At 34.9% G+C, this 24,125-nt stretch overlaps 1 protein-coding gene across 1 annotated transcript; it reads right to left on the bottom strand.

Moving 5' to 3' along the window:
* Positions 1 to 16,745: 16,745 nt before the first annotated feature.
* LOC142631228 (protein NRT1/ PTR FAMILY 3.1-like) lies at positions 16,746 to 22,766 on the bottom strand. Its single transcript, XM_075805348.1, has 4 exons — positions 22,551 to 22,766; positions 20,240 to 20,457; positions 18,242 to 18,801; positions 16,746 to 17,803 (listed from the first exon to the last, which is right to left on the bottom strand). The coding sequence occupies exons 1-4, from the start codon at positions 22,684 to 22,686 to the stop codon at positions 16,858 to 16,860; spliced, it is 1,860 nt and encodes a 619-aa protein (XP_075661463.1). The 5' UTR covers positions 22,687 to 22,766; the 3' UTR covers positions 16,746 to 16,857.
* Between the last annotated feature and the right edge of the window lie 1,359 nt (positions 22,767 to 24,125).

The raw sequence follows: 24,125 nt of genomic DNA, 5'->3' as shown, positions 1-24,125 counted from the left end.
TGTCCACCAAGACCCTTTAAGTGTTGTAGTCCCCAATCCGTATGCTTGCTACAAGCGCATCATTGTGTGGATGATGGAGACGTTGAACGTCCTTCTCTGTGAACCCTATTACAGGGTTATTGATGCACGCCATCTTTAGGACCAAACCCGTTAGCTGGACGTTCTGAACCATCTAGAGGTAGGTCTTGTGTGCCTTCCTAGTCGAATAGGAAGTTGTGGTGCCCTCTACAATCATCCTTATGTCTCCTATGGGTTGTTTGGGACGTTCATTTTCCCTTCGGGGGCCTTGCTCTTGTGGTTGGCCTGTCCACTCTTTGCTGACGAACCTCTGCAATTTTCCTTGTTTGTTTAGGGCTTCTATCTACTGCTTCAAATCGTAGCAGACGGACGTATCGTGGCCATGATCTCGATGGAAGCGGCAGTACTTGTCTCTGGACCTTTTGTTGGGGTCACCTTTTAGCTTGCTAGGAAACATTAGGGATCCTTCATCCTTGATCTACATCAGTACTTGATCGATTGAGACATTTAGTGGGGTGAAATTCGCGAATCTTCCAATAGGGGGTTTGGAGCGTCTATCCTCACGTCTATCTCCTGTCCTTGTCACCTTTTGTCCCCTATCTTGTCTTGTTTCTTCTTGTCTTTCTCTTTTCCTGGGCTTTTCTTCTCGGGCAAGCAATGCATCTTCTACGTTCATGTATTTGGTAGCCCTGTAAAGTACATCTGACATGGTTTTCAGGTCATTCCTGTATAAGGAAAACAAAAACTTTCCCTTCTGTAGCCCATTGGTGAACACAGTCACTAGTATTTGTTGTCAGCTTCATTGATCGAGAGGACCTCCTTGTTGAAGCGAGTGATGTAATATCTTTGTGTCTCATCCTCCTATTGCTTGATATTCATCAGGCATGCAGTTGACTTCTTGTACCTATGTCCCCTGATAAAGTGCGAGGCAAACTGGACGGTCAACTTCTTAAAGGTACTGATAGAGTTTGGCATTAACCTGCTAAACCATACTCTTGCAGAACCTCTTAATGTAGTGGGAAAGGCCTGGAGCATGATCTCGTCTGCTATGCCTTACAGGTGCATTAGGGTCTTGAACATCTCTAGGTGGTCCAAAGGATCCCTTGACTCGTTGTAGGCTTCTACTTGCGACATACGAAACTTCAACGGGAGAGGGAATGAAGTAACGGGTGCAGTGAAGGGTGAATTCGTCCAGTGCACCAGTTCATTAAGATCGCTTGATACCTGTCGTCTGAGGGCGTTCATCATCAGGTCCATTTGTTCCCTCATCATCTACATATCTGTGACCAGGTTTGGTGGTGCGATATCTATTGCTGTCGGTCTACTCATGGCATTGCTGCCTTCAGGCCCTTCCTTATTCTGCCTACCGTTAGCATGCTGAAGGCTGTCGCCCTCTTGCTTCTCCTCTTGATTTCAGGGCTCAGCGTCCCTTTGGCACAGTTGCTCTTCTAAGTCATGGTTTTACTTGGTAAGGTGTTCAACAGCTGTGGCAAGAGTCTGAACCTGTCTCTCAAGGGCCGTGGTATGTGGCTTGTATCCTTGGTTGTTAGTGGCGGTTGCCATCGAGCGAGTAAGCACCATGCAACTTTTTTTTTTTCCGAGAAGCAGTAATATGGCTTACCTAGTTCCCACAGATGGCGCCAACTGATGATGTTGAAAATCATCAGTAAGCTACACGGTCCTCACATGCCCTAGACAAGACCTACACACACAAAGAGAAGAAGAAGACCCTACGAAGCGTATCGGTGTGGTATCGGCCAAATACCCTCCGAAAGTCAAGTCAGAGAATTTTCACAACTCTAGAGTGTCAGAGCTTGGATGAATTATGCGTACCTTGTTTCTTGTGGGTGTGGGGTTTTTATAGCAGTGTAGAATCGACTCCTATTTCTTGTGCAAGAGGATTTTTCCTTGTGGGGAAGATCCTCATAAATGTATGTATTTTGCGGGATTCTTCCCATATATGGATCCCATTAATTGTAGGGTGCACGATATTTCCATTTGGGATTTCTTGGAGTTTACTCAAGCCATGGGGGTGCCATGTGGCTTTAATGTCCGTCAATCTGGTGTCCGTGTTCCTAGAGTCCGTCCACCGTAGAATCATCAGTCCACTATGGAATCCTCCGTCAAACATGTAATCATCTGCTATGTGGTACCATCCATCGTGAACTCTCCGTCTGGTGCCTTAATCCATCATCCTATTTATATGTTTTGAAATCCCATTATTCTAGTACTGTCGCCTATGGCAGGCTTGTTTGAACGGATTCGTCTGCCTAATTTTTACCATCTTCACTAATCAATCCTTGCAAGATGAAGAATGAGAAATTGATAAACATTCTAAATTTTCACACGCCAAAATATAAGATCATAGGAAACGCTAAAAATTTTTGTTGCTGTCGTTGTTAAAATAGAATAAAATAAGATTGCATTCAATCCACCACAACTCAAAAAGAAGTTGGGAAAATGTGAGATTTTGTTCTACTTATGCTGTCATATGAATAAGTGTGCATAAAAATTGTCAAATTTTTCTAGCAAAAAAAAAAAAAAAAGAGTAGTCAAATTAAATTAAAAGATCAATGATGCAGATCTTGTACACTTATATAATCCATCTCAATATGGGCCAAAATATTTTCTCACAGTTTTCGTTATTCTGATTAGCCAGGAACGTAGCATATATATATATATATATATATAAAGAAGGTCTTTTATTTTCCAAATAGAAGAATGGAAATTCCTTCTTCTTCTTTTCGCTGGATAGGCGAGTCAAATCTTTTCCACATAGCTTTCCACTTCTAGTGGATAAAGAAGGTCTTTTATTTTCCAAACAGAAGAATAGAAATTCCTTATTCTTTTCGCTGGATAGGTGGGTCAAATCTTTTCCACACAGCTTTTCACTTCTAGTGGCCCAACTTTCTTTTGATTGTGTTTGTTCAACGATATTGGGACAGCCAAAACTAAACTTAATTGGGACTTTTGAAATAGGATACAGCCAAAACTAAACTTAATTCTAGATTGGGAGTTTTGTTTAGTGAAATATTGGGACCACTACTATTAAGGCGGCCTAATTGCATTTGGATCAAAGTTGTGCATATCTTGAGATTTATTTAACTCCAAAAGGAAAATTGGTAAACCTCAAATTAGCATATAGGAGAATACAAGTATACATAGACTCCATTATACACATACATTTCAAATGTGTGAGAATATGTGTAATAGGGTGTGTATAATAATCACTACCCTAAAATAGGTTGTTGGACTGTCTTCAAAAATCTTTACCATATATATAGTGATAATGTTGCAATGCGTTAGTAATTATATTAGGATTGTTAGACATTATGGCCCAAGTGGCCTAAACCAATTCTACACTCTTGTACTTGTAGAACAAACATATTAACCTTATGTTAGTCTATGGTTAGCCTAAGGTTTGTCAAATATTCTCTAGTATATAAACTCTACATTAGGTTCAATGTAACCTAAGTGCTTAATATTAAGTACCTGTTTGGGTACTGATGAAAATTGTTGCGTCTAGCGTCTCACGTTTTTGGCTTCTTTTTTTTTTTTTTTTTTGGAGAAGTGCGTTTCAACTTTCCTGTGGGTGTCGTGACACGGGACCCATAAACCTCTTTTTTCAGCAAAAATTTCATTAAAAATGGATCTCACGGCACTATTCACACATTTAAAAATTATTTTGCTACAGTGTTTTCAGTTTTCAGCAAAATAAGCAGTATCCAAACACACCCTAATATTAATATGCATCTATCAAGGGCTTTCTCATTGTGGAAGTAGACTGTCAAGCCGAACTACGTAAACCTTTATGTGTACTCTTTTTTTTATGCTTCCACTCACCATTCAATCATCACACACCATCACACAACTTTAACAAGGAACATCTAATCTGATACATACAGTGATAACATAATGAAATTACCATTTGTTCTAAAAATTGATAACAAGAAAAAACAAATTTAACTATTTAGTCATTATTCTAACTTAGCTCATATGTATATTTTGAGATGGTGGCTTATAGATACTCAAACACAAAAATAAAATGGTGTTTTGATTTGAAAAGAAGAACCAAGATGCTCTACCTAGATATCTCCCTCGCTGAGAGTTCCTTGAAAACATTGTCAATCCCAAACAAAAACAACAATAGGAAAAGACAATCGTATGACTAGAACAAGAATTTGCGAACATACCAAAGATTGTTGGGTTCTAAGACTTAGGTTTAAATGTATTAGAACTTCAAATTGTTTTATTTTATTTTTTGTTTTTGTTTTTTGATACAGAACTTCAATTTGTAATGTTGGTAAACCATGATTAAAACGTTTAGTCGTGTTTTAGACTTGCTCAAAGTATGTTTAAGTTGTAAAGTTGGAATCGAGTGTACTATAGGATTTACTGTGTAAATATGCCTGGCTCGATTGATCGAAAATTAGACTCAATCAATCAAAGCTCATGCAGATTGTTTTTCTGTAGAATTTTCCAACTTAGCCCAAGTCCGGTTTGACGTGTAAGGTTTTATGTTTTGTCCTAAGTATAAAAGGGAAAACCGTAGCCACGTTTTTAAGGTTGTTGTGGTTACTCTTTATGCTGTGTGTGTAAATCTTTTGTGAGATCTAGATGTGTTTGCCTTCACATACACTTAGGATTATCAAGATCTAGATTAATGTCAAGAGCTTGGTGATCAATTCAGTTGCAGATTCAAAAGCTTAAAGACATACAAGCGGGAGTGTTTGTGCTTGCTGGGAATCCAAGTAAGAAGTAGTCCGTGGTCATGGTAGTAAGTTTCCTACTCAAGGTAGCAATAGGATATTAGTGGTCTAAGTCACTATTGTGTAAACTTCAATTCTTTCATAGTGGATTCAGTTTACCTTGAGGATAGCTAGGTTAAATCATCCCTAGGTTTTTTACCGGTTTGGTTTTCCTGAATTATCATATCGTTGTGTTTTTATTTTCAGCACTGTTTCAATGATATGATATATTTGTGTTAACCTAGATCTATTTAATTTGACTAAGAATCACTTGGTTAATTAACTAGGTTAATCTGGTTGTTTTAAGGGGTCTAAAAACGTACAAAGATGAATGGCATTGCTTTGATTCCTCCAAGCTTCTTCTTCTTCTTCCTCATGATTTTCCTTTCATCTCCATCTTCTCTTGCTTCTGGTACACATCGTCCATGTTCACTTTGTCCAAATACTCCATCTGTGGTTTTCACCTTCACATGCAAAGGCAAGTTTCAATAGGAGGTCTATATATTATGGTCGGCAATTGGATTTAGGAACAAGAATAGTGGAGAGGTCAACTATATGATGGACGGGACCCACAGGACTCCAATTGGTCCAATGGTGAGATGTAATTTCTTATGACATATATTTGCACTAATTGAGGTTGTATTTTCACTTAAATTAATGGTATGGCTTCTGCATGTCGTTGAAAATAATACCCACTTTGTAAAACCCAACTAAATGGAATAAGAATAGGGGAAATATATACTATATGTAAAGTATTTAAAGGAGGTAATAGTAGATATTTCTTTAAGGATTTTGTAATAGATGGTGAAATTTATGGTTTTATTATTGTTGATACATGACATTTTTGTGATTTATAATTAAGTCTGATAATTATTAGATGCTTTCACATATAGGCTTTGACAAAAGAACACATGTCATCATTCTATGTATCCACTAGCGATCCAAATAAATTGTGGAATTTATAGGGCATATTTAATGACATTTTTTTTTTTCATTTAATGATAGTTCTTATACATATTATATTATAGAAAATGTTTGAAAAACCAGTCAAGAAATGAAAAAATCGGGAATTGGTCTCCTTTCTGGTTCTTTGATAGTTTTGGTTTTTATAACCATGATTATTGGTCATTGATATAGATATGAGCCACTTCTTCTCATGTTCATAATAGTACAAAAAAGTGTTTTTGTACAAATATGTGTTTTTTTTTCTTTCTTCTAAGTATTTAGTTTTTCAAAATTATTTAGTTAACAAATTTTAATCGCAACTTATTTAGTTACATAGCATCTTTTTAGAATTCAATTTCAAGTTCTATGTAATTCTGTGATATGTGGCAAAAGTAGAACTTAATTTTCTCAAACTATAGTTCCATGTTCCACTTAATTGCATAGAAGTAGAACTCGACTTTGGTGAAATCAAGTTCAATGTTTGATCTCGACATTTAGAAAATTGAATTCCAAAAAGACGCTAATTAACTAAATAAGATGCAATAAAGACTATAATAAAATAATTTTTTAAAAACGAGTATTTAGCACAATAAAAAAAAGGGGGCCATACAAAAACGTTTGTACATCAGAATAAGAACCCGAGGCAATGATTACAATAAATTATGACAAGTAGTCAAATAGTCTAAGAAATTACCAAAACTTTAGTCATTAACTATAGTATAATTAAGGTGTGATATTGAGAAGGGGTTTGTCACTTTCTTCGCGACACTAACTGCTACATGCAGTTTTGGTGTTGGCGTGTGAGTGTATTCCCTTATCTCATCCCCCTTCCCCTATATGTGTGTGTGTGTGTGTGTGTGTGTGTGTGTGTTTCTCAAAAAAAAAAAAAAACTATAGTATAATTAAAGTTGGTATGTACACGGGAATGATATGAGCTGTGAGCTATGACACATATAACTTTTAAACTTATAGTCAACATAGTCCACTTGGAGCCATCGCGGAATGCAATTTGGATTTTATCATTCACCAAAAGTTATGTAGGACTGAACAATGCACAAAGTTAGATTAAAAACTTTGTTATAATCTAAGATTACAATTTTTTTTAAATTAACATTATTACCATTGGATTCCACGTTTTTTTATGCGCTTAACATATATGTTAAATTTTGTGTCAATCAAATGTCATTTACTATATGATTCATATATTTAATTTTCATGCATAATTTTAAACTATAAAAAAAATGTAATTTAAGTAGTTGAATGAATACATCGCTATTATTATATCAAAACACCAATAGGACCGCTCTCCCTGCCGTGGAGCTCTCTCTCTCGTGTGAAATGAGTGTCTCCCTCCCTTGACCTAGGTCTAAGGGTATCGTTTTTCTTCTCTTTATTTCTAGTTTTTGACGCTATGGCTGATGACATTGCTGCTGGCTTGGGTAATATGAAGTTGACATCTAATGAAGAGGAGGTGATTCCCATCTCTAATGAAGGCAGATTGGAGGCTTTGGAGAGTTGTAGTTTGAGTCTTATTGGGAAGTTCTTAACATGCAAACCATTTAATAAAAGAGCAGCAAAGAATACGTTGGGAAGGCATTAGGATTGGAAAATAGTTTGCAAATCATTGAGGTAGGTCGGAATCTCTTTCAATTCAAGTTTCACTCAGAGTTTGATATGGCTTGGATTCTACAAGATGGCCCGTGGTCTTTTGATAATCAGTTGTTGTTGCTGCAAAGGTGGCTGAAAGGGATGACTGTGGGGAACATAAAACTAGAGCATGCTTCTCTCTAGATTCAAATTTGGGGTGCATTGTTTGATATGGTTTCCCCTCAAGTCGGAAAGGAAGTTGGTAGTCGCCTTGGTATTGTTGAGGAAGTAGAATGGAAGCGAAGGCAAGATGATCCTAATTTTTTTATGCAAGTCAAATTTGCACTACCGATTGGGAAGCCTTTGTGAAGAGGAAGTTATATCGCTGGGTCAAATGGTATTCGTACTTGGGTGTCATTTAAGTATGAATGTCTACCTTTGTTTTGCCATTACTGTGGTACGTTAGGGCACGATGTGAAGCACTGTGCATCACACTGATAGTGAAGCACTATCATTTAGAATGGAGGCGAGGTTGATTATCAATATATGGACTCTTTATGTGCTATGGGAGGGCAAACGCGATCTTTCTCACCAAGAAACACAAGTGATAGTGATAGTGCTGCAAGGGAGCAAGTGTTAGGGGAGTCTACAAGCAACAGTTTGATGGTGGTGGCATCACCGACTGCGAGATTAGAGAACACAAACCCTAGCAGGCCGATTGAGATTTGTTTCGAGATTTTAGGGGATATGCCTATTTTTCAAGAAGATGATAACGTGGAAAAGGAAAGACAAGACTACGTACAACATGAAAATTCTAGCAGGAAAGCACCAGGTTCGGCCTTACAAGATAATGATGTGGAGCAGCCAACTGGATTGGAATTAAATGAGATGGCAACGGGTGAGCTTGTTGATGAGGTGAGTGGGTCTGCTTGTAATAGATTGAATTAAGAAGAGGGTTAGGCTGAGGCTAACAATCTAAAGCCTAAATCCACTTGGACCAGGATTAACCGAATGGATTTTGGGCTTGGAGGGTTGTCTAAGGCTTTCATGTTAACAACCCATGGGAAAAGAAGCAATGATTCAGAATTAGAGGAAGGGCAGCGTGAGGTTCTTGACAGTAGGGAAACTAAACGTGTAAGGGTAGGGAATAGGGATGATCTTGACAATATTATATCAGTGGGGGTGGAAAGCCACTATTGCCGGGAGCAATGAGGATTTTAAGTTGGAACTACCAAGGGCTTGGAAACCCTTGGACAGGCCGTAGCCTTCACAAATGATTGAGGGAACAAGCTCCCACTATGTGTTTTCTTATGGAGACACGTTTAGATATGGAGGGTTTCACTACTCTGTATGGTAATTTACCCTTTCAGAATAAAATCATTGTTAAGCATCCGGATGCTGGTGGAGGGTTGGCTTTTTTATGGAAGGATGATATAAAGCCAGAGGTAGTTAACTATACTTTAAATCATGTTTTAGCTAGGGTAACAAAAGAAGATGGGTTTGTGTGGTTCATGACAGGTTTTATGGTTAGCCGGAAACACAACAAAAATTCAAGTCTTGGAAGCTATTGGAACATTTGAAGACTTATGTGGAGGGTCCTCGGTTATGTTTTGGAGATTTTATTGCTATTCTCCAATCCTCAGAAAAGCAAAGCACAAGGCAACCCCATACTGCTCAGATTAATGCATTTAACGAAGCTTTGGAAAGTTGTCAATTGGAGGATCTAGGTTATAAAGGCAACCCGATTACTTGGACTAATAAGAGACCCGGTGATGCAAATACCAAGTTGAGACTTGATTGGGCTGTGGCAACAAAGGGGTGGATAGATAATTTTCCAATTAGCAATGTGGTGCATCTTCTTCCTCATGCTTTAGAGCATATCCCTATTACTGTCCAAGTTCAAAAGTTTAGGAAGAAACATAGAAGAGCTTATTGGGGTTTAAGTTTGAGGGGAACTGGCTTTTGTGGGATGATTGTAAGGCATGGATTTAACTTGCTTAGAGCTTGTCAAGTAGTGGGGAGGCGGGTTTAGCAGCTGTACATGCAGAAATAAAGGCTTGTGGGGATGATTTGAAGGCGTGGGGAGATACAAGGGCTAAACCCGAGGAGAAAGAGATTAAAATCCTTCAAAACTAGCTTGATAAAAGTAATAGAGCTGACACTACTGAGGAAAGTAAGGAGGAATATTTGGTAGTTAGTAAAAAATTGGATGATCTTTTACTAAAGCAGTAGATTTACTGGGCACAACGATCTAGGGTTGCATGGTTGAAACATGGGGATAGAAACACTAAATTTTTCCATTCAAAAACATCACAAAGGCGTAGAATGAATCATATTAAGGGTATCATGAATTCACAAGAGTATTGGGTGGAAGAGATGGAAGGTGTAGCCAAGGTAGCAGTTGATTATTTTGACAGGCTTTTTTGTGCAGGTTCATGCAACCAAATGGAGGAAGGCCTAAGCACTGCTTTGGCTAAAGTCAGTCCAGCCTTGCAGGATATGCTATCTAGGGATTTTACTACTGATGAAATCAAGGATGCTGTATTTTAGATGGGACCAATAAAGGCGCTTGGGCTTGATGGTTTGAATGCCTTGTTCTATAAAAAATTCTAGCATATATTAGGTAATGATATTGTGATTGCTGTGTTAGATTTTTTGAATAATGGAGTCATGTTGTCTATTTTAAATCATACCAATATTATGCTCACCCCTAAAGTGAAGAATTCAGAGAAAATGTTTGAATACAGACCAATCAGCGTTTGCAATGTTGTTTATAAGATTATTTCTAAAGTTCTTGCAAATAGGCTGAAACTAGTGCTTCCTGATATTATTTCCCCCACCCAGAGTGCATTTATGCCAGGTAGACTTATTACAGATAATGTTATTGCGGCATATGAGGCTTTGCATTCTATGCATGTTAGGAAGAAAGGCAAGACAGGTTCTTTGGCTTTGAAGCTAGATGTTAGCAAAGCTTATGATCGAGTAGAATGACTATTTTTACAGGGAGTAATGCAGAAGTTGGGTTTTCCAAAAAAGTGGATTAAGAGAGTGATGACTTGTGTCACCACCACATCATTCTCTATTCTACTCAATGGAAAACCTTATGGGAATGTGCTTCCATCTAGGGGAATCCATCAAGGAGACCCTTTTTCCCCATACTTGTTTTTGTTGTGTGCAGAGGGTTTCACATCTTTATTGGCAAAAGTAGAGAATGATGGTAAAATTCATGGAGCTTCTATTTACATAGGGGCACCAAAAGTTTCTAACTTATTGTTTGTAGATGACTCCCTTTTATTCTGCAGGGCAACACAAAATGAAGTGGAGGTAATTTTTGAGGTGCTTCAGACCTATGCTAATGCTTTGGGACAATGCATAAACTTGGAGAAGTTTTCAGTCTTTTTTAGCAGTAACACTTTAGCTAGTTAGAAGCAAGATACTCTGAGGGTCTTGGGAGTTCAAGAGGTAAAATAATTTGATTCATCATACGTTCTCATATTTGAAGGATATGATTTGGAAAAAACTGCAGTGTTGGAAAGGGAAGATGTTGTCTAGGGCTGGTAAGGAGATACTTACTAAAGCAATTGCTCAATCTATTCCCACATATACCATGAGTGTATTTCAACTCCCTTTAAAGCTATGTGATAAATTAGATGCGATGTGTGCTAAATTTTGGTGGGGGCAAGTGGGGGATGAACGAAAATTCATTGGAAAAGGTGGGAAAAGCTAGCAAGATCAAAGAAGGATGGAGGAATGGGTTTTAGGGATTTAAGGGCATTTAATTTAGCTATGTTAGCTAAACAAAGGTGGAGGTTGCTCCATGATGATAATTCTTTAGCATATCAATGCCTTAAAGCTAGATATTTTCCTAGAACTCATTTATTTGATGCCAAGGAGTCCCCCAAATTGTTCCTTTGTGTGGATGAGTCTTGTAGCTGCTTTACCTATTTTGAATTTGGGATGTTGTTGGAGAGTTGGGAATGGCCTTTCTATTCAGGTTTTAGGAGATAAATGGATACCGAATTATCCAACAAATGCACCTTGGTTTCCAGTCAAGGATGAGGTTTGAGAGGTGACTGTGGTTGACTTAATTGATCAAGAATTGCATGCTTGGAGGTCTGAATTTATCATGGACATGTTTGAGCAAGTGGTGGCTGAAGCCATTTGTAGAATCTAGCTAAGTCAAAGAGATGTGGAAGACACTATAATTTGGTTACATCATAAAAAGGGGTTGTTTATTGTCAAGTCCACATATAAGGTGGCGAGGGAAGTATTGCAAGGAGGAAATATAGCTGAGAGCTCAAGGGGCTGCATGGGGAGACGAGTTTGGGCTGCCCTATGGAAGCTTTGGATTCCAAACAAGATTAAAGTGTTTGGGTGGAGAGCTTGCAATGATATCTTGCCAACAAAACTAAATCTGTCAAAGCAAAAAATAGTTGATGATGCAATATGTCCTATATGTATGAGATTTCCGGAGTCAACTATTCATGATCTATGGGAATGTGAGGTGGCCAAGGATGTGTGATCTGGTAGCTTGAAAATTCTACAGAAGGGGGTCTTGGGTTTGGTTGATTTAATTCACTTAATGGAATACTTGCTGGACCAGGTTAAGTTACAAGACATGGAGTATCTGTTGGTCCAAGATTGGCTGATTTAGAATCAAAGAAACCGAATTGTACATGGAGGGAAGTTCCATGATATGGGATGGTTGATCAATCGAGCAAGAGAGCTGTTAGAGGAGTTTTGGACTGCACAAGAACAGATGGGAACTGAACAAGTCATGCAGCCTGCTCAGGATATCTTGTAGCCTCCACCACAGTCGGTTTTCAAGCTTAATTTTGATGCAATGGTGTTCTCAGGCCTCAACAAATTCGAATATGGTGCAATTATACGAAATGAGAAAGGTGAGGTTATGGCAGCCGTGGCAGCTAAGGGTCAGAAAGTGCTTTGTAGCAAGGAAGCTGAACTACTTGCATGTAGAAAAGCTATTGAGTTTGCAGTGGATGTGGGCTTCTCTGAAATAGTCATTAAAGGAGATAATAGCCATGAAAGCTATTTCAACTCTGAAGATTCATCAGTCAACGCTTGGGAATGTGGTTGGGGTTATTCAACACTTGATTAGAAATTTACATTAGGTAAGGATTGATTGTATTAGGAGAGGGGGGAATCGGGTAGCTCATGTATTAGTTCAATTTGCTAGGAATATTATTGAGGATATGTATTGGATGGAAAATGTTCCTCCAATAGCTAGAGAAGCTCTATACCAAGATGCTAATTTTTCTGATTAATTGAATGATATGCTTCTGTTTTGGAAAAGAAAAATGAAGACATCACTATTGATTTTTTATTTTTTGAAAATTTTGCATGCATGGAATATATAAGAAGATAATATAATTCAATTGTAGATTTGTAAAAATTCACCTCCAATAAAAATATATTGAGTAAAGTCGTAGTCTTATACTATAACTAAGTTTGTAGATAAACGTTGTCCTAAATTTTATACAACTCCTTTGACAAATAATATCAAGAGCCACACAAAGGCCACATGATAAGTTGAATTTGGGCTCACTTTTGCTGCTAAATGGACACTTGCTTTTACCATCGACATTAATTGAAACTAGTCTCATGATTAAGGCTATCCATTTGGCACAGAGACTCGATGAACCCACTTAACCTGGACCGACTCGCATGGATTTGAATGATTTCGACAGCAAGCAGTGGTCGACTACAGTTCTCCATGGTCAAGTTTGACTGAAACAAGTTGAATAATAGATTTCCTCCTTGGGAATCGATGAAACCTAACCCCTTTGATATCCTTCTCTTCCTCCCATTTTCGGTGAGTCTTCTGCCCATATCTAGCAGGAATCTCCTTTCTCCACCATTTTAATGACTTCGACCTAAATTTATCTACCACTCATTAAGACTTGATTTGATTAAACTTTTGTTCCTTATGGGTCGATAGCGGTTTCATTCTCCCCTAACAGAAGTGATTAGCTCAAGTTTGAGTTGAGCATAAACCTGCCTATGGACACCCCTACTCACGGTCATGGGATAAATCACGACAATCTAAAGTGAATTGAGAATATCAATAGTAAAATGGCATTACACCTTGGGAAAGGTTTCTCTTCAAATTAGTTTGAAGTGAAACCCTTCAAACTCCTCATATATCTTTTTATTGAATATGAATTTTGAAAATCCAACTTTTGGATTGTATGTTCTTATTATATCCTTCATAGTTGCAAAATTTCAAAAAGATCAAAATCAATAGTTATGCCATCAACAAAAATTTTTAAATTTCAAGTTTTTGTGATCTAAAATTATGGATAAAAAAATAAGTTTATTAATTGAATAGTAAATAATATCCGACTTCAACAAAATTTGACATGCATGTTAAGAACATAAAGAACGTGTAATCCAACAATTAGATTTTCCAAATTCACATCTAATAAAAAGATATAGGAGGAATTTGAAAATTTTCTTCTCCTTACACCTTTACCGTGGGTCATCTTTCTTTTTTTGGCAATTGCCTAAAGCTCTCAAAATTTTATTTTATTTTTTAAAAAACCTATACTTTTCGTTTTATAGTACTCCTATAATACTATAGTTACATAACAATTTTAAAGAAAATACATTTTATATATGTTAAGTTTTTTCTAGAAAATGTTATGGTAATTGCTTTTTCCTCTTATTTTTTGTTTTCAAAAACAATTTTCTATTTTTGAAACTAAAAACTTGTTTGGCAACATAAAATGGACAGAAAACAAAAACTGTTTTCAAAACTCAATTTATGAAGGAAACTAAAAATATGCAAAAGGCTGTTTTCAGTTTCTCGTTTACAAAATTCAAAGAAAACACGCAGTTGATTTAATAAATCTGTCTCATTTAATGAGTTAACATTAGAGTTCAAATCCTAATAACAACATTTTTTTTTTTCTTCAAAAAACTATTTTTTTAATTTCAACTAACCAAACATGTTTTTGATTTAAAAAATACAAGAAAATTTGTTTTTTTATTTATTTTATATTCCCAAAAACAAGTGTTTCAAAAAAAATGGTACCGAACATAACCATACATGAAAGATTCTCTCTCTCTCTCAAAAAAATACAACTAAAAACAAGTCTTTCCATTGTTTACTCACCAAAAAGACAAAAAAGTCATTTTCATCTTTTAATTAAACATGTATTTTTCTCTCCGCCTCTCTAAAGAAGTAGCTCTTGCAACTAGTCATCATTACACTACCCTTTTTTTTTTACTCTTATTAGATAAACAAGTTTTTTTTTTGTATATAATTCTTTATATACAATTGATGTGAAAGGATCTTATCATTAATTTAAATTTAATTGACATTGTCTTTAACTTTGAATGTTAAGGGTATTGGGTGATTCTATTAAAGTTTTGTAAATTATAAACAAAATATATCAAAAATTGTGAGTGGAAAAAAAAATAAAAAATGATTTTGATTGAAATTATTGTCTCAGACCTAAAATTATATCATATTAGCCTTGATTATAAAAGGAGAAAAATGTGGGCTCTAGTCAGCTCAATTGGTAAAGTCTCTAGTGGTTGTATAAAAGATCCGGGGTTCAATTCTCGCCTACACCAAAAACTGATTGGTGTCTTAGTCTGATAATAAAGAGCTATCATCAGGAGCAGACACCATAAATTGAAACTCTCTCTCAAAAAAAAAAAGGAGAAAAACAAGAATAGTGACCAACAGGTAACTCATCTGCATAACTTTCAAGTTTGATTGCCCAACAATTCCAATTCTAATTAGTATATACGTATTAAAGTATAACACGTGTTCACAACAAAAACGCCCAAGAAAATGTTTATTAAGTTTTTTCTATAACTAGATGCTAATTATTTTAGTGAATAAATAGTTGGAAATAAACCAAAATGTGCCTCTTGATTTTTCCATAATAGTTTGTGTCTTCTATTTTTCCGTAATTGCTTGTATCTATTGTCATTTTATAATATTTGTGTCTTTGTGTCTTTCATATTCTAGAATTTTTTATTTTGAATTGAAGAGTCATTAGAATAAAGATAACTCTTATAATTCCACTTGGTTTGAAACTCTATAAATGGATGTAGAGATGTGGTGTGAATGTGGGTGAGAGAAAAATATAAAGAGCGAAAGGAAAAAAGTTGTAGAGAGTATTCAAGGTAGCAACCTAATATTTCTAGAGTAAGAGAAAAAGTATTGGAGAGTACTTAAGGCAGTAGCCTCATTTCTGAGACTTTTTTTTAGGGTCATATTTTCTATGTACTAGCTTATCCTTTGGCAAAACGCACTATACTTTTATTTAGGTAGACCTAAGTTGGGTTTAATGTATCAAGAAGTATTTTGCTCAACTACATCAAGTGGTATCATTAAAGATATGAAGATTTATTCAAAAAACAAGTGAAGAAAAGCTAGTTCATTAAAGCTCAACACTAGTCTTGACACTAGCATCTATTAAGAATTGATGAGAAGCTTGACACAAGCTCGATTTATTGAGAATTATTATTTCAGAAATCTCAAATTTGAAATTCGGCCTATGATAACTTGGATGATTAGGGTTTCTTTCTCTACAACCCTAGACCATATAAAAGGCTTATTTTAAAGTCATCAAAGTTACAAAGACTCAATTAGAGAACTCATACACTTTGTGAGAAGTTATTGCGTTTGTGCGCCTTAGGAATTTGTAACCAAGTGCTTCCTGATTTTCAACATGATTTGAAGTGAAGAATTTTGCAGTTAACAACAATTAATTAGTTTCTAGAGTTAGTCACGTACTAGGATTCGTGCATGCGAAAAAGTTTACTACAAGATCAAGTCCAATTAGGTATTAGAGCAAAGATTCAACTGTAGGTTGATATTTTGGGATAGGTCAAGTGAGTGGTAAGATTTTTCTTACTTGTAACAACTTGATTGTTAATTAGTGGATTTTTGGAAGTGATAACCTGAAAATCACTTAGTAGAGTTTTTACCTTACGAGAGGTTTTTCTCATTTGTCAACAAATCACCATGTCTATTTAATTTCTGTTGCTTATTAGTTTATTTGGTGATTTGTTAGTGCCTCCACGATTCGCATGTAATTTGACTTAATTATTTAACTTGAATAATTGAATAAATTAACTGTGGTCAATTTATAACCCAACACTTTAGTATTATAGCATTATTTGTGAGAGCTTTGTAAAAGGTCTTAGCCTTATTTGTGAGAGTTGTACAAGGCCATAGCCTTTGTTGTTGACACTTTTGTACAAGGTAACAACTTGATTTCCCTTTGTTTGTGAGTTTGAAGTTGTGTCTAATAAAACATTTGTTCCCCTCTATATTGTGAGTGTTTAGTTTGTTATTCTTCCTATTAAGGCTTTGCAAAGCCAACAAAGTAGTATCAAAACTTCCAACGTAAATTACTGAATTGGATTTTGGAGTTCTAATGAAGTTGGCTTGCATAGTATAATTACTGGGTTGAAAGTGGAAATTTGTTTGCTTATTTCACTTAAACTGCAGGATCAAAATACAGGAAAAAAAAAACCCTATTTACAGTACACTAGTTTATAGTCATTATCAACAATCCTAAGCTGTCTCATTTCTTCCAAGCTCCACCTCTCCATGGGCATTCCTACTACCTAAAATCATAGATGGTATTTTATCTCCAGCTAGTACTTCTTTATCTTCCTCGCAAATTTCACTAACCTCTTCCAATGGCTTATAAGTATAAAGGCAACTACATATCACATAATATAAGAGATTTATTACTTGGATGCCACTAACAAGCCAGTAGTAGTATTCCAATCTTCCCCTATTGAGGTTCCTATCAGGAAGCCAGTTGCTTTTCTTGCCAGAGTACTTATGAACTAGTGATACCATCAGTGTGCCTATATAGTTTCCGATTGATATTGCTATCCAATAGAGTGCTGCAGCAGTGGTTCTCATGCTTTCAGGTGATTGATCATAAAGAAATTCCAAGTGCCCCACGGACATGAAAACTTCAGCTACCCCATGTAGGCAAAACTGAGGTACCAACCAAAATATACTAATAGGAATAATTGCTTTTGGATCATCCAGTAAGTTGTGATCAGCGGCCACTGCTTTTCTCTTGATTTCAACAAATGATGCAACAACTGTGGCAAGAATGTTAACCACAAAGCCTACACCCATTCTTTGTAGGCATGTGATTCCTGATGGATTTCCAGTGAATCGACGAGCAAAGGGTACAAAGAGACGTTCATACATAACAAGGCCAATGAGCATGGTTATGTTGCCAAAGATAGACATCGAGGCTGGTGGAATTTGGAAGGAGTGAGACAGGTGACGTTTCATAGTGCGAGCTTGTAGAATGGTGAAGCTATGCACATGTGAAGATGAGGCAATAAGAGCAATTCCGGCTGCCCATATAGGAAGCATTCGGACAATGCATTTTAATTCCTCGACTCGATGTACAGTGGCAAGCTTCCATAAATTTGGTGGCTTTGAATCTGTTGCATGACTATTTGTTATGACAGCAGCTTTATCAAACCACCTGCAATCATATAAGCAAGAAGCAATTTAAGCATTCAAAATATACGTGTTAGAATAATGGTTAAGTAATTGAATTTAACATTTCTTAACAACTTAAGCTTTTGAGACAAATTTATTAAGCTATCAAAGCAGGTGATCTTAAGTTCAAACTTGTGTCTGCTCTACCTCCCATTTAAACGATTAAAAATCCCACATATTGGGCCTCATTTAGCTAGAGGAAGAGAAGAGAAATATCTTCAGTAACATTTGCGTACTTATTGAACAGGATATTGGTACTGATAATTTATGAAGGATATACGGCTAATGCACAAATTATTTTTAAGGTATCTCAAAGAAATGAAATAGGTTAGTCACTATTAGACGAAGTAGCTCTCAAAACATGCTTTGCAACTGCAATGACATTCTACATTATGCATAAAGGATGTTTTATATTGCTTACTTGAATTGATTTGTGTGTACAAGCCTTCCATGCAAAGAAATAGCAACATCAAGCTCTCTATTTTCATATAAGAAAGCAGGGTTTTCTGGTACTACTTCTTTCCTTTTCTTCACAGCTGCAACAATTACTTGGGCCAATCTAACCAAGGGACTACCCGCAGGTTTGATTCTATTGTAAAGAGGTGAACCCACCAAAAAAGCTATAATTGACAAGGCCATGGCTATGGTTGGAACTCCAAGACCCCAGCCCCAACCTACATTATCTTGGATGTAAACCACAAAAGTCAGGCCAGTAAGTGTTGCCACTCCCATGCTAAAATAGTACCAATTGAACAAATTCCAACTTCTAGTTGTTGCACTTGATTTGGTCATGTCAAATTGGTCTGCAGCAAAGGTAACAACACAAGGCCTAATGCCACCTGAGCCAAGAGATGAAAGCAGTAGAGAGATGTAGAGGACCCAAAGTTGCAAGCTTGAAGCTTCCTTGCAATTCACTTGAGTTGGGCACAGTGGAGGGCGGAGCGTTGGTAGAACTGCTGAAATGGTGATGCTAATCAATCCCTGGAAGGTGAAGAATGAAAAACTGATAAACATTAATTTTCACAGGCTAAATATATGCTCATAAGAAACACTAATAATTGCTGTTGTTTTTTCAAAGATGTACAAACACAAGTGACATTGCTTATAGGCATGAGCTCCCCTGGTGATGATAATTGGGAATTTTTCTGCAGTACTTATCAACATATGGTATTATTATTAAGGACCTTGGCATTTGAGTGCTAAATTGACTATAACAACTAGTTATATTGCCCCCTGCCCCCCAAAAAATTTCAAACATAATTGTCAATTTATAATGTTTGTCCCCTCCCAGTTATAACTTGATTGTTTTTTATTTATTTTTTGTTGATATATTTATATTTTTAGACTTATAATCAACACACTATTATCTCTTTATATGTTAAAACTAATGCAAATAACAGAAGGAAAATATTCCCTGTTTATACAATGCAATAATGTTTTATGTAATAATGTATTCTCCATCATAAGAAATTGTGTAGTAATCAATAAAATATTGGGATAATTGCATAATAATATAAATTTATGTAAGTTGTACTTATTCTATCTACAACAATAAATTAGTGAAATTAGGTTTAATAGATTAGTCTGGATAAGCTACATGTATTTTTATCACAATAGGTGACATTTTGAATTTGAAAAATAATTAGAAAAAAAAATGAGTTCATGCAAATTATTCTTTAAAGATAAATAAATAAATATAAATATATATATTATTGTATATTTATTACATTGAAAAAGCATTTGATATACTACATTCAAGTTTGTGTAGATATGTGTATATTAATTTTTCTTCCTAAATTCAAATCCTACCTTTGCCGGCTCAAATCCTAGAATATATATATATATATATATATATATTATAGATTGATTAGGTGGTGGTTTAAATGATGTAGATTATGTGGAAAAAATTTAACTATATATGAATGGATTCCTATATGGCCACTACAAAATTTCATACATTTTCACAATAAGCTAAAGTGTCAATCTCATCACTAGTCATAATAAAATAAAATAAAATAAGATTACACTCAGACTCATCACAACTCAAAGGAATGTTATAGTAAAAATATTGTAAAATTTTGTTATACCATAGATTTTCTCATATGAACAAGAGTTTGCATAAAAATAGTAAAATGAAGAAATCAGAGGATAATGATGCAGATCTTGTACACTAATATAATTTATCTCATTATGAGCCAAAATATTTTCTCACAGTTTTCATTATTCTGATTAGCTAAGGAATGAAAGCAGAATGAACTCAGCATAATAAATAGAAAAAATTACGTGCCTTTAGTTATACTAGTGTTTTTACAACATTAATGAATAGTTAAATTATAGCTTTCCTTCTTAATTCATCAGTAAAAGGGATTCTATAAATAATGAACTTTAAATCTGTAAAGCATGGTATTGTTGTTTTTACCAATTCATAGATTATAGAACCAGCCACGATGGTCCAAAACCGCCCGGCAAAGGAGTCGGCAATCAAAGCACCAAACAATGGCGTGAAATTGGCAGTTCCACCGAAGTTGGTGAGTGTGTTGGAGGCTTGTACCAGCGGCATGTTAAGCTCTTGTGTTAGGTACATTATCATGTTGGAATGGAAACCAGTTGCCGCAAATTTGTCGCATATTTCATTTGCTGGGAAACAAAGGGGGAAATAGTTAGTGTAGTTGGCTCATGAATTTATAATTATCATTTCAATAGCATGAGAAATTTAAGCATACTTACGTGTCAATATGTATTGTGGCACAAAGTTATCAAGCCTTCAAGATAAGTGATAATAATTTATTCTAAGAGGGAAAATTATTGTGTACTCCTAGAGTACCATAAATGCGTACTCCATCATTTCACATAAATAGTAGGTCCCACTAATTAAATTTATGATAGGACCCACTAATTAAATTCATGATAGAACCTATCATTCACGTGAGAGGAGAAACTACGCATTTATGGTACTCTAAAAGTAACTAATAATTTTCCATGTGATGTTAGGATTACAACCAATTTTTCTATATAAATTTTACCAACATCATCACTACCAATCATTAAAAAAGAAAAAAAAAGCTGTAATTTGAATATTTATTTAATAATAGTGACATCAATCACATTTATTATCATCTCAGTACTCACTTCCCTTAACCTTTACCAAAAATATTCTCCTTGTCAGGATTTTTAAACTCTAAACCTTCTCTTATTGAAGGGGAGGAAATCCCATTAATCTAGCTCATGCAGAATTTTATTTTATTTATTTTTTTTTTTCTGAATAGCTCATGCAAAAGTTGCTGACTTGCTGTCTGGTACAAGTTCATCTACAGTCCCAAAAATATCTCACAATATTTTTACAATAAAGTAGGTATCAACCCACCATTTTTTCAACAAAAAAAAAGGTATCAACCCCACCATAGGTCAGAATATAATGAAAAATATAATATATATATATATATATATATATATATATATATATTACTTAGACCCACCGATCTCACTATATTATTTTAATTAATTTTTACTTTTATTTACAATATTTTCAATATAAAATTTTCAATTTTAGTAAAATAAATAGACGCCGACAAATTCCTTACTCATATGGTATTTTATGATTTTCATATGCTTAAATTAACTTTTGAACAAGTTGGGAAGGTAAAGACAGACAGACCCGTGAACATTCTGACAGCATTCCATTTTCAAACAATGTAGGCCAAACGAAAGGGACCTTAGAGAGAGACAAAAAAAACAAAAAGAAAACACAAAACATAAAAAATAAAAAATAAATAAAAAGGTTTTCAATTGCATTCAGCCAAGAAAAAAAATAAATTCTATTGCTAGTCTTTTATTTTCCAAATAGAAGAATAGAAATTCCTTCTTATTCTTGTTCATCTTTTCCATTTCTAGTGGTCCTACTTTCTTTTGATTGGGTTTGTTCAACAAAAGGGGACAGCCAAAACAAAACACAACTCTTGATTGGGAGTTTAGTTCAGTGAAATATTAGGACCACTACTAATCTATAGTACCAAGGCAGCTTAATCGCATTTAATTGGATCAAAGTTAGTGCATATCTTGAGATTTATTTAACTCCAAAAGGGAAAGTGGTAAATATCAAATTAGCATATATATAAAAAGTCAGTGGGGTGCTTTCCAAGCGTGCATTTGGATAGCGGCTAGTGTGCGTTTCCAGCGTTTGCGTTTTTAGTTGGGTCCCACAGCACTGTTCATGACCTAGCCAAAAACGCAAAAATGCGCATAGCAAAGCATTTTTGGATCTCACGGCACTATTTACATATTTAAAAATTATTTTTCTACAGTGTTTTCAACAACAAGTTTTCAGTTTTTAGAAAATAAGTGGTATCCAAACACACTCTAAATATTTTTACCATACATAGTGATAATCCAATGTTATATAGTAACTATACTAGGATCATCTGATACATACGTTGATAACATTATGAAATTACCATTTGTTCTAAAAACTGATAAAAAAATTATAAATTTAAATAAATTTAACCACTTAATCATTATTTTAACTTAGCTCATATATATTTATTGAGATAGTAGCTCATAGATACTCAAACATATGAATAAAATGGTGTTTTGATTTGAAAATAAGAACCAAGAAGCTCTATTTGGATATCTCCCTAGCTGTGAGAGTTCCTTGAAAATATTGTCAATCCCAGACAAAAAACAACAATAGGAAAAGACAGTTGAACGACTAGAACAAGAATTTGTGAACATACCAAAGATGAATGGCAATGTTTTGATTCCTCCAAGCTTCTTCATCTTCTTCTTCCTCATGATGATCTTCTTTTCATCCTCTATCTTTTCTTGCTGCTGGTCAACATTGGCCATGTTCTCTTTCTCCAAGTACTCCATATCTGTGGTTTTCACACCTTCACATGCAAAGGCATGTTCCAAGAGGGCTATATATTATGGTCGGCAATTGATTTCGGACCAATTGAGTGTAGAATGAAATTATAAGATAGGTGGGACCAACAATGCACTACATTGCTGTGATGTAATGTCTTATGTCACATATAATGGCACTAATTGAGTTTGCGTTCATTGAAATCACTGGTCTGGCTTCTCAGCATGTCCTAGAAAATCGATTTTGTTTTTTGTGTATTATTTGTATGGAAAGTAACTCTTACATGCACTATACATACACACTAGTGTGTGTATACAGTGTGTTGAGAATGTGAAATTGAAATGAGATCGTTAAAATATTAATTCAATAATTTTTTTTATAAAAATGGTGCAATAGGAGTCCAAAATGTATATGCATGGTGCAAATCATATCGATAGGAATCTTTTATTATAAAATGGCATATCAAGACAAAAGAATTACTGTCAATCCCATCCAAAGTTTCAGATATTGGCCGTTGGGGTAGGTTATGGTCCTGAGGGATACAGATGTCTGTGTGAAATTGGACCTTAGAGCAGAATAGTTTGACAAAAACACTACTCTCTTCATGATCTTTTAGAACACGTCTCTACATGTCCTCCAAAATCTGTTACATGTAGCTTAAAGGACAAAGTTTGGTTACAAATTTAGTTATAGTTTAAAACTACAATTTTATTTAATTTTTTTTATTTAATATGAATTTTGATAAATCTACTGTTAGATTGTATTTTCTTCTTATATCCCTCATGCTTGTAAAATTTCTAAAAAATAAATAATAATAATTATATCATCAATCAAATGTTTAAGTTTTAAGTTTTCGTAGTTTAAAATTATGCATAAAAATAAGTTTATAGATCGAATAGTAAATAATATCCGATTCACAAAAATTTTGATATGTGTGTTAATAACACAAAAAACATATTATTTAACGGTTAAATTTTCAAAATATGTAGTAATGTTAATTTTTTTAGTTAGAATTGTAATCTAAGACTACAACTAAATTTGTAACTGAACTTTGTCTAAGCTTAAATGTATGGTTCAATATTTATATAAGTAATTCATAACCTCGGCCCTTACTGCATTATATAGATTAGAATATTTTTTTATTGAATCTTTAGATTAGAAATAAAAAATAAAGGATTTAATTTATTCTGTATTTCATGGCCTAAATGGGTGGGGGGGATGAGGGAAAATACTTCGTCTTTTTACCTTTTTACTATCCTTTGTTTAAGATAAATGAAACGAAGGGAATATATATATATATATATATATATATATATATATATATATATATATATATATATATATATTATACTGTAATATTATTATTTTTTTAAGAGCAAGTGATCAAGACCAAGAGATCATGGACTCAATAATGCCACATTGATGTTAATAGAAATTTCCTCATGAG

The sequence above is a fragment of the Castanea sativa genome, chromosome 4 (assembly GCF_040712315.1).
Source record: "Castanea sativa cultivar Marrone di Chiusa Pesio chromosome 4, ASM4071231v1".
NCBI classification, from domain to species: domain Eukaryota; kingdom Viridiplantae; phylum Streptophyta; class Magnoliopsida; order Fagales; family Fagaceae; genus Castanea; species Castanea sativa.
Note: the sequence above shows the minus strand (reverse complement) of the source record. Positions and strands in the feature narration are given on the sequence as shown.

Excerpts from the sequence above, each read along its gene's own strand:
- LOC142631228 (XM_075805348.1), bottom strand. The coding sequence starts at position 22,686 with ATGGAGTACTTGGAGAAAGAGAACATGGCCAATGTTGACCAGCAGCAA. Across the intron at positions 18,802-20,239 it reads GTTCTATAATCTATGAATTG|GGATTGATTAGCATCACCAT; the intron begins GTAAAAACAACA and ends TTCACCTTCCAG. Across the intron at positions 17,804-18,241 it reads GTACACACAAATCAATTCAA|GTGGTTTGATAAAGCTGCTG; the intron begins GTAAGCAATATA and ends ATATGATTGCAG.